The sequence below is a fragment of the Marmota monax genome, unplaced genomic scaffold, assembly GCF_021218885.2.
Source record: "Marmota monax isolate L192 unplaced genomic scaffold, Marmota_monax_Labrador192_F-V1.1 WCK01_AAM20220418_F8-fsc00004, whole genome shotgun sequence".
In the NCBI taxonomy this organism is placed as follows: domain Eukaryota; kingdom Metazoa; phylum Chordata; class Mammalia; order Rodentia; family Sciuridae; genus Marmota; species Marmota monax.
In genome coordinates this window covers 20,078,190-20,092,159 of record NW_026692881.1, presented here as the reverse complement: position 1 = coordinate 20,092,159, position 13,970 = coordinate 20,078,190, and the positions used below count along the sequence as shown (strand labels likewise).

The window sequence follows — 13,970 nt, the reverse complement described above, 5'->3', positions numbered from 1 at the left end:
ATCTCTCTGGGGGCGTGTCTGTAGGGAAGCAGAGGGGATTCCCGATCCCCAACTCTCCTTACGACCAGCGGCGACACCCAAGGTCTTAGCCGCCAGTTTCCGGGGGCGTGCCCACCAAAGGGGTCTGGAAAAATTAAACTGTTGGTTCCCAGATCACTGCTCCACAGCACTGGGGCTTAGATGAATGACAGAGAGAGTGCTCAGTCGTTCGGGAAATAGGACACGCGGTGGGGCTGCAAGTGTAACCAGATCCTTGGGGAACCGCCTCCGGTGAACAGGACCTGGCTGGCTGGCTGGCAGGAGGAAGGGGGGGAGGGGCCAGAGAAGTGAAACGGCTCTGGACTAACAGGATTGAGAGACTCCCAGGAGCCGCCTTACAGGGATTGCTGTCAGCACATAGAGGGCAGAAGCTCGGCTCGGAGGGCACAGCTCCACTTACTGGAAGAGAAGAAAATGGATCTCTAAGACTTCAATTTTTTTTCTCTCTTTTTTCTTTTCTCCCCTTTTCCTTCTTGCTTTCTTTCCCGTTTCAAATTTTATTGTTCTTTCCATTCTCCTCTAATCTATCTCTCTCTCTCTCCTTCTTTCTTTTTAAGAGCACCTTCCTTCCCCTACCCCCCAACTTTCATCCCTAGCATTACGTCTTCCATTAAGTGTAATTGTCTAAATGCAAATAGGTGAATGTTTCGAGGCTGTCTATAGGGCTCCTAAATACCTAGCTACTACCAAACACCCTGATCCAATCGCCTGTTAATATCCCCCTTCAGTAGAGCAATCGTCCAAAGTAGCCAAGACATACTAACCCTCATACCATCATAGCACCTAACTTAAACATAAAGTCCTAAGACCAAACAACAGATCACTATATGCATACAGAATTCAGAAGCATTTTATGAATTGAATGAATTAGCTTTAAAGTTCAATAAAGCCCAACATTTCTAGGCATAGTCTCCCACCACAAAGTAGAGACCACAGAGATATACAAAACCAAAACAAATTTATAGGAGAAAACAGAAACACAGCAGTTAAACAGAGTTGGAAAGTAACGTGAACAACATGAAAAAAACAAGGGAAAAAAGGATTACAAACAATGCAGGACAACCTAAATCTACAGGAGAACCTAGAGGCATCAGAAAAATGGACAGAGAAAGAACTCAAGGCATACCTGACTGAGATGGAATGGAATCTAGGAGAAGTCATGAGACAGCAAGTTGAAACAATGAAAGAATACTTTGAAAATGAATTGCATAAGCAAATTCAAATTGCAAAGAAGGAACTCTACCAGGAGATAGAGATCCTAAAAAAAAATCAAACAGTAATCCTAGAAATGCAGGAAACCATAAACCAAATTAAAAACTCAAACGAGAATATTACAAATAGACTAGATCAAGTAGAAGCCTGAACATCAGATAATGAAGACAAAGTTTATCAACTTGAAAAGAATATAGTCAACATAGAAAGGATGCTTAAAATTCACGAGCAATCTATCCAAGAGATATGGGATGTCATAAAAAAACCAAACTTGAGAGTCATTGGGATAGAAGAAGGCATAGAGGTTCAAACCAAAGGAATGAACAATCTATTGAATGAAATAATCCTAGAAAACTTCCCAGATATGAAAGATGGAATGGATTGCCAAATCCTGGAAGCCTACAGGACCCCAAACATTCAAAACCGTAATAGACCAACTCCAAGACACATAATTATGAAGATAGCCAACATACAGAACAAGGAGAGAATATTAAAATCTATGAGAGAAAGGAGGCAGATTACATTCAGGGGTAAACCAATTAGGTTAATGACTGATTTTTCATCACAGACTTTGAAAGCGAGAAGATCCTGGAACAACGTATTTCAAATGCTGAAAAATAATGGATTCCAACCAAGAATACTGTATCCAGCAAAATTAAGCTTCAGATTTGAAAATGAAATTAAAATATTTCACAATAAACAAAAGTTAAAAGAATTTGCAGCCAGAAAACCAGCACTGCAAAGCATTTTGAGCAATATACTACAAGAAGAGGAATTGAAAAATAGCACCCAAAACTAACAGTGGGAGGTATCTCAGTAAAGGGGGAGAAAAATAACCAAAGAGGAAAAACTAGCCAAACTAAAATAAATAAATAAATAAACATGACTGGAAGTACAAACCATATTTCAATAGTAACCTTAAATGTTAATGGCTTAAATTCACCAATCAAGAGACATAGGCTAGTAACCTGGATTAAAAAAACAAATCCAACAATATGCTGCCTTCAGGAGACTCATATGATAGGAAAAGACATACACAGGCTGAAGGTGAAAGGTTGGGAAAAATCATACCACTCACATGGCCCTCGGAAGCAAGCAGGAGTGGCCATACTCATATGGAATAAAATCAACTTCAAACCTAAGTTAATCAAAAGGGATAAAGAAGGACACTGTATACTGTTAAAAGGAAACATCCACCAACAAGACATAACAATTATCAATTTGTATGCACCAAACAATGGTGCTGCAACGTTCATTAAACAAACTCTCAAGTTCAAGAGTCAAATAGACCACAACACAATAATTATGGGTGACTTCAACACACCACTCTCGCCATTAGACAGATCCTCCAGACAAAAGCTGAATAAAGAAACTATAGAACTCAATAACACAATAACCTAGACTTAACCGACATATATAGAACATATCAACCATCATCAAGTGGATACATGTTCTTCTCAGCAGCACATGGATCTTACTCAAAGATAGACCATATATTATGCCATAGGGCAACTCTTAGTAAATATAAAGGTGTGGAGATAATACCATGCACCTTATCTGATCATAATGGAATGAAACTGGAAATCAATGATAAAAGAAGGAAGGAAAAATCCTGCATCACCTGGAAAATGAATAATATGTTACTGAATGATCAAAGGGTTACAGAAGACATAAAGGAGGAAATCAAAAAATTCTTAGAGATAAACGACAATACAGATACAACATACCGGAATCTATGGGACACAATGAAAGCAGTTTTAAGAGGGAAACTCATTTCCTGGAGTTCATTCCTCAAAAAAAGAAAAAAACCAACAAATAAATGAACTCACACTACATCTCAAAACCCTAGAAAAGGAAGAGCAAAACAACAGCAAAGGTAGTAGAAGACAAGAAATAATTAAAATCAGCAGAAATCAATGAAATTGAAACAAAAAAAAAAAACATTGAAAAAATTGATAAAACTAAAAGTTGGTTCTTTGAAAAAATAAATAAGATCGACAGACCCTTAGCCATGCTAACGAAGAGAAGCAGAGAGAAAACTCAAATCACTAACATACGAGATGAAAAAGGCAATATCGCAACAGACACTATAGAAATACAGAAGATAATTAGAAAGTATTTTGAAACCCTATATTCTAATAAAATAGAAGATAGTGAAGATATCGATAAATTTCTTAAGTCATATGATCTGCCCAGATTGAGTCAGGAAGACACACACAATTTAAACAGACCAATAACAAAGGAAGAAATAGAAGAAGCCATCAAAAGACTACCAACCAAGAAAAGCCCTGGACCGGATGGGTATACAGCGGAGTTTTACAAAACCTTCAAAGAAGAATTAATACCAATACTTTTCAAGCTATTTCAAGAAATAGAAAAAGAAGGAGCTCTTCCAAATTCATTCTATGAGGCCAACATCACCCGAAACCAGACAAAGACACTTCAAAGAAAGAAAACTACAGACCAATATCTCTAATGAACTTAGATGCAAAAATTCTCAATAAAATCCTGGTGAATCAAATACAAAAGCATATCAAAAAAATTGTGCACCATGATCAAGTAGGATTCATCCCTGGGATGCAAGGCTGGTTCAATATACGGAAATCAATAAATGTTATTCACCACATCAATAGACTTAAAGATAAGAACCATATGATCATCTCGATAGATGCAGAAAAAGCATTCAACAAAGTACAGCATCCCTTTATGTTCAAAACACTAGAAAAACTAGGGATAACAGGAACTTACCTCAACATTGTAAAAGCTATATATGCTAAGCCTCAGGCTAGCATCATTCTAAATGGAGAAAAACTGAAGGCATTCCCTCTAAAATCTGGAACAAGACAGGGATGCCCTCTCTCACCACTTCTATTCAATTTAGTTCTTGAAATACTAGCCAGAGCAATTAGACAGACAAAAGAAATTAAAGGCATAAAAATAGGAAAAGAAGAACTTAAATTATCACTATTTGCAGGTGACATGATTCTATACCTAGAAGATACAAAAGGGTCTACAAAGAAACTACTAGAACTAATAAATGAATTCAGCAAAGTGGCAGGATATAAAATCAACATGCATAAATCAAAGGCATTCCTGTATATCAGCAACAAAACTTCTGAAATGGAAATGAGGAAAACCACTTCATTCACAATATCCTCAAAAAAAATAAAATACTTGGGAATCAACCTAACAAAAGAGGTGAAAGATTTATACAATGAAAACTACAGAACCCTAAAGAGAGAAATAGAAGAAGATCTTAGAAGATGGAAAAATATACCCTGTTCATGGATAGGTAGAACTAACATCATCAAAATGGCGATATTACCCAAAGTTCTCTACAGGTTTAATGCAATGCCAATCAAAATCCCAACGGCATTTCTTGTAGAAATAGATAAAGCAATCATGAAATTCATATGGAAAAACAAAAGACCCAGAATAGCAAAAGCAATTCTAAGCAGGAAGTGTGAATCTGGAGGTATAGCGATACCAGATTTCAAACTGTACTACAGAGCAATAGTAACAAAGACAGCATGGTACTGGTACCAAAACAGGAAGGTGGACCAATGGTACAGAATAGAAGACACAGAGACCAAGCCACAAAATTACAACTTTCTTATATTTGATAAAGGGGCTAAAAGCATGCAATGGAGGAAGGATAGCATCTTCAACAAATGGTGCTGGGAAAACTGGAAATCCATATGCAACAAAATGAAGCTGAACCCCTTTCTCTCACCATGCACAAAAGTTAACTCAAAATGGATCAAAGAGCTTGATATCAAATCAAGTTGGCTCCGATCTACATATTGTGGGGTCGGGCTCCAAATTCCTTAATAGGACGCCCATAGCCCAAGAGTTAATAACAAGAATAAACAAATGGGACTTACTTAAGATATTTCTCTCTGACTGCCAAATTTCTTCTAGAAAATTAATAGCAATTTAAATAGACACCTAACCACCACTAGGTATTATCATTCTCTTTGATCTTTGACAGTGTGATAGATTGTTTTTAAAACCAGTATGTTGTCAGGCACAGTGAGTTACACCTATAATCCCAGAGATCTGGGAGTCTGAGACAGGAGGATTACAAATTTGAGGCAAGCCTCAGCAACTTAGCAAGATAAGCAATTTATTGAGACCCTGCCTCAAACTAAAAAAATTAAAAGACCTAGCTCAGTGGTTAAGTACCCCAGGGCTCAATCCACAGTACAAAAAAAAAAAAAAAAAAAAAAGCCAGTATGTCAGTATTTCACTTACATTTACATTTCTGTGATGGATACTAAAGTTGATCATTTTTTCACATTTAATAACTACTTATTTATATTTCTGCTTTTTCTTATTTCCCACATTTTCTCTATCAGTTTTTTTCTCATGAAATTGCTTATCTTTCTATGGATTTTTAAGAGCTCTTTATATACAATAAAGATATAAATGCTTTGACAATGTTTTGTCCAATTTGCCTTTATTTATACAGTCTTTTGCTAAAGTGATTTTTTTAAAATTTTCTTCCTTTCTTTTCTTTTTGGTACCAGGGATTAAATCCAGAGCCATGCACCCCTATGCCTGGCTAAACAGAAATTTTTATTTCACTGAATCTCTCATCTTGGTTTTTATGGTCTCAACATCTGGTATTAACTTTTTTTTCCCAAAAAGTAGCTTTTTGCCATGCATACATTTTCAAAGTAATCCATATGACATGATTAGTACAAAATACGACCTTATCTCTGATAATACTTTGGGGTATTTTCTGGCCTTTCCACCAATTTTTTCCATTGAAAAAATAATTGATCATGGAAGCTTTATAATATCATAATACATTTCAATATCCACACTTCTCAAAGATTTAAATGGTAATATGATACTTTAAAGTTGTGTTCCCTTGTCATTCTTGATTTCCAGAAATCTATAGCTATTGTCAACATTTGTTTCTCTGGAGGAACTCTGGAATGTTTTCAAGTTCCATGTAACATAACTCGTTGAAATTTAATACTGAAAGTATTAAATGCATGGATGGATTTGGATAGATTTATATCTTTATCATGTTAAGTATTCTTATCCACTCGGTATATATCTCCATTTTTCAAGGCTTCTTTAATACCCCCCCCCCAGCAGAATTCTGTAGCTTTTATACATAGATCATGCAGGTATCTTGGTAATTTTACTCAGATATTTTATTGCTCTAGTTGCTATTGTGAATGGGGATTTTCTATCATATATTCTGATTTTTTGACATAAAAAAAACAATTGTTGATATCTATATAGCTTATAACCTGCCAGCCTACTGAACTCCTGTGTTAGTTCTAGTAGTTTTTCAGTTCATTGTGGAAGAAAATCCTAACACAGGGAGGACCCATGCTCCCAACCATTATGCTCAATGCTGCTTTTGTTTTTGGGGTACTAGGGATGGAACCCAGGGTTTCGCACATGCTAGGCAAGCGCTCAACCACTGAGCTACATTTTCAGCCTGCAATGCCACTCTTTGGTCAAGTGCATCAAAAGAAAGAGATCTCACAGGGCTCAGTGGTGCACACTTGTAGTCCTAACTACTTAGGAGGCTGGGGTGGGATCACTTCAGCCCAGAAGCTCAAGACCAGCCTGGGCAACGTAGCAGGACGTGGTCTCAAAAAAAAAAAAAAAAAGTCCTTGAAAAAAAATGACACTCTTAATATCTATGAAATAACCATAGAAGAGAACTTGACAACTTTTATAAAAATGACTTCAGGATGAAAGACAGGTTTTGTTCTCAAAGTGCAGAACTATTGTAAGCAAAAATACAGAAATGGAGCCAGGCACGGTGGCACAAACTTGTAATCCCAGCAGCTCAGGAGATGAGGCAGGAGGATCATGAGTTCAAAGCCAGCCTCAGCAATGGCCAAAGCACTTAGCAACTCAGTGAGACCCTGTCTTTAAATAAAATACAAAATAGAGCTGGGGATATGGCTCAGTGGTTGAGTGCCCCTGAGTTCAATTCCCCAGTACCAAAAATAAAAAACAGAAATGGAAATGTGGGAGTGTTCTGATGGTCAGTCAGCCAGTCACATGCTCTAACAGTTCCATTTTTCTTCCTGTCACCAAAAACATTAGACTGCATAATTGTGCTGGACCATAGGTACCCTGAGGGCAGATGCTCTCTCTCACCGAAAGCCTGCCACAGCCTGCATTCAATTTATAGAATGGACGAATGGAGAAATGAAGATAATCCACAACTCCACCAACTCAATAAAAGATTATTTCCTAATGTTTTAGAAGGAAAAATATCTACACTTATCAAAGACTTAAATGATAAATATTTCCAGTAATCTTAACTGGAGATTTAGATCTTACCCCAATGGGGCATTGTAGACTTCTATGATTTTATATATGTTAACTCATTCAGAGCCCGTGAGAGGTCAGCAAGACACAGTGTTCCTGTTTCACATGGTCAGAATTCATACCGAGCTTCTGTCCCCAAGTCCACTGCTGTTTCTGCCATACCAAACTTGAGCAGGACACCATATTAGTAATTACATTCTTATCAGAAAATAGTCATGCATCCAGATGATAACACATGACATTTAATAAGTACTTACTATGTGCTGAGTGCTATCTACAATATTGTCCCAGATACTGTTAATGAAGGACATTGATTTTAACGTATCTCCTATCCTCTATGGACAGAACTGACAAGTGCTGACTAATACTTTGGGCTGTTTTTACACTGGGACAATAGAACCTGTGGAAGAATTTATTGAGGTAAGAGAGTTAAAGGTATTCAGAATGACGGCTCCTTCTTACTGCTGGTTGCCAGTTTGTCATCTTGATTTCAATTGGCATGGTTTGTGTTTGTACGCACAGAGCCCTGGGCTGTGCGATGCCATCAGGCCCTAGTGAGATGTAAGTTAATAAGCCAAAGCACAAGATGGTTTACCTCTCTCTAATCCCAGGATCTGATTCTTTAGGGTTTCTTTGTGCTGTTCTACTTCTGCCTTTTGCTCTTCGATCTGGTGCAATTTCTTATGGATTTGTTCTCTGACTTTGTTGAGCTTCCCAATGTCAAGGCGCATCTGATGGACTTCTTCCTCTTTGGCCTGTCATTAGTGAGAGAGAAATCAACTAGGACACAAAGTCCATAAAGGGCCAGCAGCTGAATGGGGGCAGAATCAATCAGAGAAGGTCTTCCAGTGTGAGTGCCAGCTTTTTCCTACGGGATCATATCAAAACACACGCTGCTGGAGTTTGAGAGAAAGTGAAAAGTTCTTTTTTCTCAATAAAATATGTGGCCATATAAAATAAAAACAATGAAAAGACAGATAAAATCTGGTGCTGTCAGTTACCATCTAATTGTGCAATCAAATAAGAGGAGAATGCTGAACCATGCGTGTCACAAATATATAAATTTTGCATACCGAGGCTGTATTTGATGAGCAATTTTCATGGATTTACAAAGTAGTCTCTCTGAGAAGGTCATTAACATGCTATAAAATATTTAGAAATTCCTTTGGATCCATGGAGTTCACTCAGCCCAATCAGATCCACTAGGGGAGGGGTCTTTCTTCCTCATATTAGGCCAGTCTGTGGGCATACAGACAGACGCATGCAACAGCATACAGACACAAATCTACATCATGGGGAAAAAGGTAGCAAAAAAAAAAAAAAAAAAAAAATCCTAGCAAGGGAAATCTCCATATTTTTTGTTTATGGACCTCAAGTTTTATGGATTTTCACATTTTAAACTAAATTCACTTTAAAATTTTTATTTTTCTATTAGAAATGGCTGGGAAAGAGTTGGGGATTCTTCTGCAAACAATGATGAGCAATTATCTTGGCTCTTGACAATGAAAAGCCTGAAATGAGCTGTGTATGTTATCCTTGGGGTATTACTAGATACCTAATCCCATTAGGTGTTATCAGATCCCATTAGGTTTAGGATCTGATAATAGAAATAGTCCATCTGTCAAGATGTCCCATTCACCTTATCAAAGGAGAAAATTAATGGCATACGTATTTTTTACTTTAATTTTCCCACAGAGGCCAATAGAGTATTCTGACTAACATGGTCATTTCACTTCTGCCTCACATACCAATTCTCATAAAGAATTGGTTTCAAGTCAACCCACTCTGGACTGCTTTAAAATGTTGCGCAACCTTAGACCCCTAGAGGGTTCAAGTTAGTTGACCTTAAGTCCCTTTAATTCTAAGATTTTTCCATTTCTATGGTTATTAATCCAGACCCCACAGTTAGACTTCTGAAAAATTCTAGATAACTTTCATATTTCCAGCATGCATGCAAAATGAAATGCAGGATGCAAATAAAGTGTGTGTGTGTGTGTGTGTGCGCGCGCACATGTATGCACACATGTGTACTTTCATCAGATTCTCAAAAGAAACCATAATTCAAAGATGTTATGGCTCACTGTTCATATCTATATATTATTCTTGATAGGCTACTCATTTTATGCCCAATATGCTAATATAACCAAATAAGGAATCTGGATTTTTTTTTTTCAGAATTAAACATAAGGCTGCTCTGTTAATTACAAAGGCATGCAATATGTATTCGAGTATAAAAATGCTATCCAAATTTAATTTGCAAGCATTCTTCAATGAGGGAAAGGAAAACAGGAAACTATTGAAATATATATTAGTAGTAAAAATCATGATTCCCCAATCCTGGATATAAATACCCAATAGTGCCCGCCCAGGCCCCAGCCCTCCTACTCCACCTCTCCAGAACAAATCGTAAAATATAATCTGAATTCTTTTCCACTCACGCATGTGAATGGTTTCTAGCTCTCAGCAACTGGTTACTTGTGAGGCTCATTACTGAGATGAACATCTGAGCTTGCTTTGGAAAACATTTGCATAACCATATGACCAATAATCAGGTTTGCAATTTTATAAGTAAGAATGGGAGTTATCAAACTGTCTGCTTCCAGGCATAAAGCAATCACCATAGGCTCACACCTGCTTCTGATGTCCTGGGGCCCTTGGCAGAGCTAACAGTGTATCCGACCCAAGGCTCCAAGTGCAAAGGGAAACCTGTGCTCCAGGTAAAGAAGGTTCCTGCTAGGGAACAGACATGTCACTTAGCATTTACTTTGAGCTCTAAGGCCTTCTGCTGGTTCTCCTGGGACAACTGCTCACAAGCCAAAGTGTGTTGCTCGTTCTCTTGCTGAAGTTTAGCATTTCTCATCTGGAACTGCTCCAGTTCCTTCGCAGCTCTCTCATTCAGTATCTGAAAGAAACAGAACGAGCTGGTTAATGCTTTTTAATCTGATTACAGTGTCTGCATACACACGCGGGAGGCCCCACCAACCTCCTGGGAAGATAACAGCAATCGAACTTATTTGTCTTCGTAGAAATTGTTCTTTATCCCAGATGAAAACACAAACACACTCAAATATGATGAATGTTAAATGGCCAAGGAAAATGATGCCTTCTAATGAATAACAACACAGTGAGCATGATTTTTTTTCCTGAGAGCCTAGGGAAGTCTTGTTCACAGGTGGTGGATAAATATTTTAATGCCTGTTTGCCATTTGGCAGGCTTTGCATACGCAACAATTGCTATAATCATTGCAAATGAGCTAGAGATTCAAACGGGTTTTATCAGCTCTGGGGCTCAGAAGCTGTATCTCCAGAAGCGAATGAATCCTGTTTTGACATGCCTCCAACGTTCTCATGAGCAGACGCGTCCACCACCAACACAGAGACAACTCCCCTCTAATCCAACTTAAGCCAAAACCGTGGAGCAGAGTGAAATGATTCGTATCTACCTGATTTCAGTGTCAGCCGGATATCCCTCGTCCCTACCTTGATCATTCTGAGCAGACATAAATTTATCAAAACAAAGGACTACATCTTAGGAAGTTCTTCTATTGCAGGAATATAAGGGAGGTAGAGAGATAGCAAATGAGCTGAAGGAAAAAGAAGAAGAGAGAGAGAGAGAAAGAAATAGTTAAGATCTTCTTCCGAATATAACTCCCATGTATGCAGCAACTGAACATGGAAAGAATTCATCCAATCAACAGATGAATGGATAAAGAAAGTAGGGTATATATACACAATGGAGTTTTATTCAGTTGTAAAGAAAAAGGAAGTCATGTCATTTGCAGGAAAATGGATGAAACTTGAAACCATTGTGTTAAATCAAAATAAGCCAAACAGAAGGTCAAGGGTTGCTATTATCTTTCATATGTGGAAGCTAGAGAGGAAAAAGGAAAAGAAAAGTGAGGGAGTGGGAATCTCATGAAAATCAAGGGGAGATCAGTAGAAGAAAGGGAGATGGGAGAAGAGGAAGGAGGGGAAAGTGCTAGGGAGTGATATTGGCCAAATTATATTGTTACATTGTGTTGTTTGTGCCAATATGTAACAACAAATCCCATCACTATGTACAACTGCAACACACCAATAAAAAATGTGAAAGAAAAACAAACAAACAAACAAAAAGTATCCAACCAAGTCCCATCAACAGGCACTAAACAAAATGTAACCAGCTAGGCTAAAACTGAAAAGTTTACATGCATACTAGATACTGCTATGCAAAGCACTGCAGTTTTATTCTGATTTCCAAAAGGCTTTCTCTTAATATTCATGTTCAAAGAAGTTTCCTGATTTTTCTCCTGGAGACTGCACATTATGTATTATATATTTGAATTCCGGCTTTATGAAAAATTAATAAAGCGACTGACAAAGAAATGTATTCTGACTTTATTTTATTTTTTTTAAGTAGAAATGTGTTCTGTGGCTTTACATTTTTTAGATACAAATTTTCTGAGGGAAAATGTTTTTAAGAAAAGATTTAATTCTATAAACTGCTTGTGTCATAAATGAAAAAAGCGACTAGGGACATAACATATTGGTAGAGCACTTGCCTAGCATATACAAAGCCCTGAATTTCATCACCAGCATTGAAAATAATAATAATAAAGAAAATGAGAAAAGACATAAAATTGCCAATATCTGTGTTACATTAAGTGGCTATAAAAGAAGAAATATTTAAAATAACACAATATTTACTATAGCAAGGATTGAGTATGGTTTTCTAAACTTGAAACGTAAAAATGAACCCATTAAGAATAAAAAATGTTTTGTTCACATAATGGAATACAGTACATCAATAAGAGCAAATGGTGGGCTAGGGTTGTGGCTCAGCAGTAGAGCGCTTGCCTAGCATGTGCCATGCCTCAGCACCAAGTAAAAATAAATAAATAAAAATAAAGGTATTGTGTTCAACTACAATATGAAAATATTTTTTTTTTAAAAAGTGAAAATGGTTTCCTGAACTCTGTTCAATAGGGTTTTCTGCAATGATGTCATGTTCTCTATCTTCACCAAGATAGTATCTACTAACCCAATGTGGCTATTGGGCACCTTAAAACCGTACTAGTGCATCTGAGGAACTGAATTTTTAATTTCACTTAGACTTAGTAAATGTAAGTAACCACAGGTGGCTTAATGGCTACCACACTAGACACTGCAGGTCTATAAATTCATGGCAATTACATGATCAACTCTAATCAACAGAATAGAACAGCAGTTAGACGCCAAAGAATACATCCAGTATCTATCTTGTTTCTGTGAAACACAAAGACAGGCAAAACTAATGTCTGCTTAGAATTTAGGACAGAGGTGACCTTTGGGGAGGAAAGTGACTGAGAGAGGGCACAGGGGGGCTTCTGGGATCTGGAAATGTTCTGCTTCCTGGGGTGGGTGCAGGTGAACAAGATGCGTGTTCAAGTGGTAAAAATGTATCAAGTTGCACACTTGTGACGTATCCACTTTTTAATGTGTATATCATACATCAATAAAAGGTTAAAAAGAATTCACCAACCTATCGGAGCTGGGAAGGGGGAGGAGTGCATAACTACCAGGAAGAACCATTCAAAGACCCAACTACAAAGTGATGTGCTGCCACCATCAGCAGAGAAAAATGTTGGCTGTTTTCCAAGACAACCCGAAATGCAAAATGGATAGGAAAGGGAGGCACCAGGGTGGGGGGCAGGGGGTGGGGGATACCAAGGTGGGGATGGGGGAGGGACAGTGCACCCGGCTCACCTTCTGCTCCTTCAGCTGCTGCTCCAGCCGCTGAAGCTCCTCCTTGCTCTTCTGCACGTACTGCTGCAGGGCCTTGATCTCCGACTGCCTGCTGTCCATGTCTGTCTGAATCTGCTTGAGCTCTTTCTCAAGTTTTTCCTTCTTCCGAGACTCCCGGGAAGCTTCATTCTGACGATGCTGGATTTCTTGTTGGAACTAGGGGGATGGGGGAGGGGGCACAAAGGACAAGGAGAAAAGAGATGACCCAGTCACCAGGGCGGGTCTCAACTAGCCATGGTCCCCCTTCTCCCAGGCACGTCACTTTCGTCACTTTCGGGGCAATCACTTAGCAGTAGCTTTTCCGTGGGAGACGGTCATCCTTGAGCCCTAAAGTTCCAACTTTCAGGAATATTCTGCATCGTTCATCGGAGCCTTGCCACCAAAGCCCACGGGTGGGCAACGGATTCCCAGAGGATGGTAGAAAATCAACTAAATATAGAAACCCAGGATTCTAGGGATGTTGGACATGGAAAGAATTCATCCAGATCTGCATCAATAGGGACTAAATAAAATGTAACCAGCTACACTAAATATGAACTTCTGCCTTACATGATCCTGGACGGTGCTAAACAAGCATTAAGATTTCAACTGGGGCCTGACTTGTGGCTCAGTGGTACAGCACTTGCCTGGCAGGTGTGAGGCCCTGG

At 38.3% G+C, this 13,970-nt stretch overlaps 1 protein-coding gene across 1 annotated transcript in view; it reads right to left on the bottom strand.

Annotated features, from left to right (window-relative positions):
* Window positions 1-13,970, bottom strand: part of Cfap58 (cilia and flagella associated protein 58) — a 103,478-nt gene that overhangs the window by 80,941 nt on the left and 8,567 nt on the right. The window contains exons 5-7 of the mRNA XM_046450449.2: window positions 13,285-13,479; window positions 10,325-10,462; window positions 8,156-8,315 (exon numbers count right to left, since the gene is read on the bottom strand). Coding sequence (XP_046306405.1) covers window positions 8,156-8,315; window positions 10,325-10,462; window positions 13,285-13,479 — 493 coding nt within the window. The remainder of the gene's footprint in view (window positions 1-8,155; window positions 8,316-10,324; window positions 10,463-13,284; window positions 13,480-13,970) is intronic.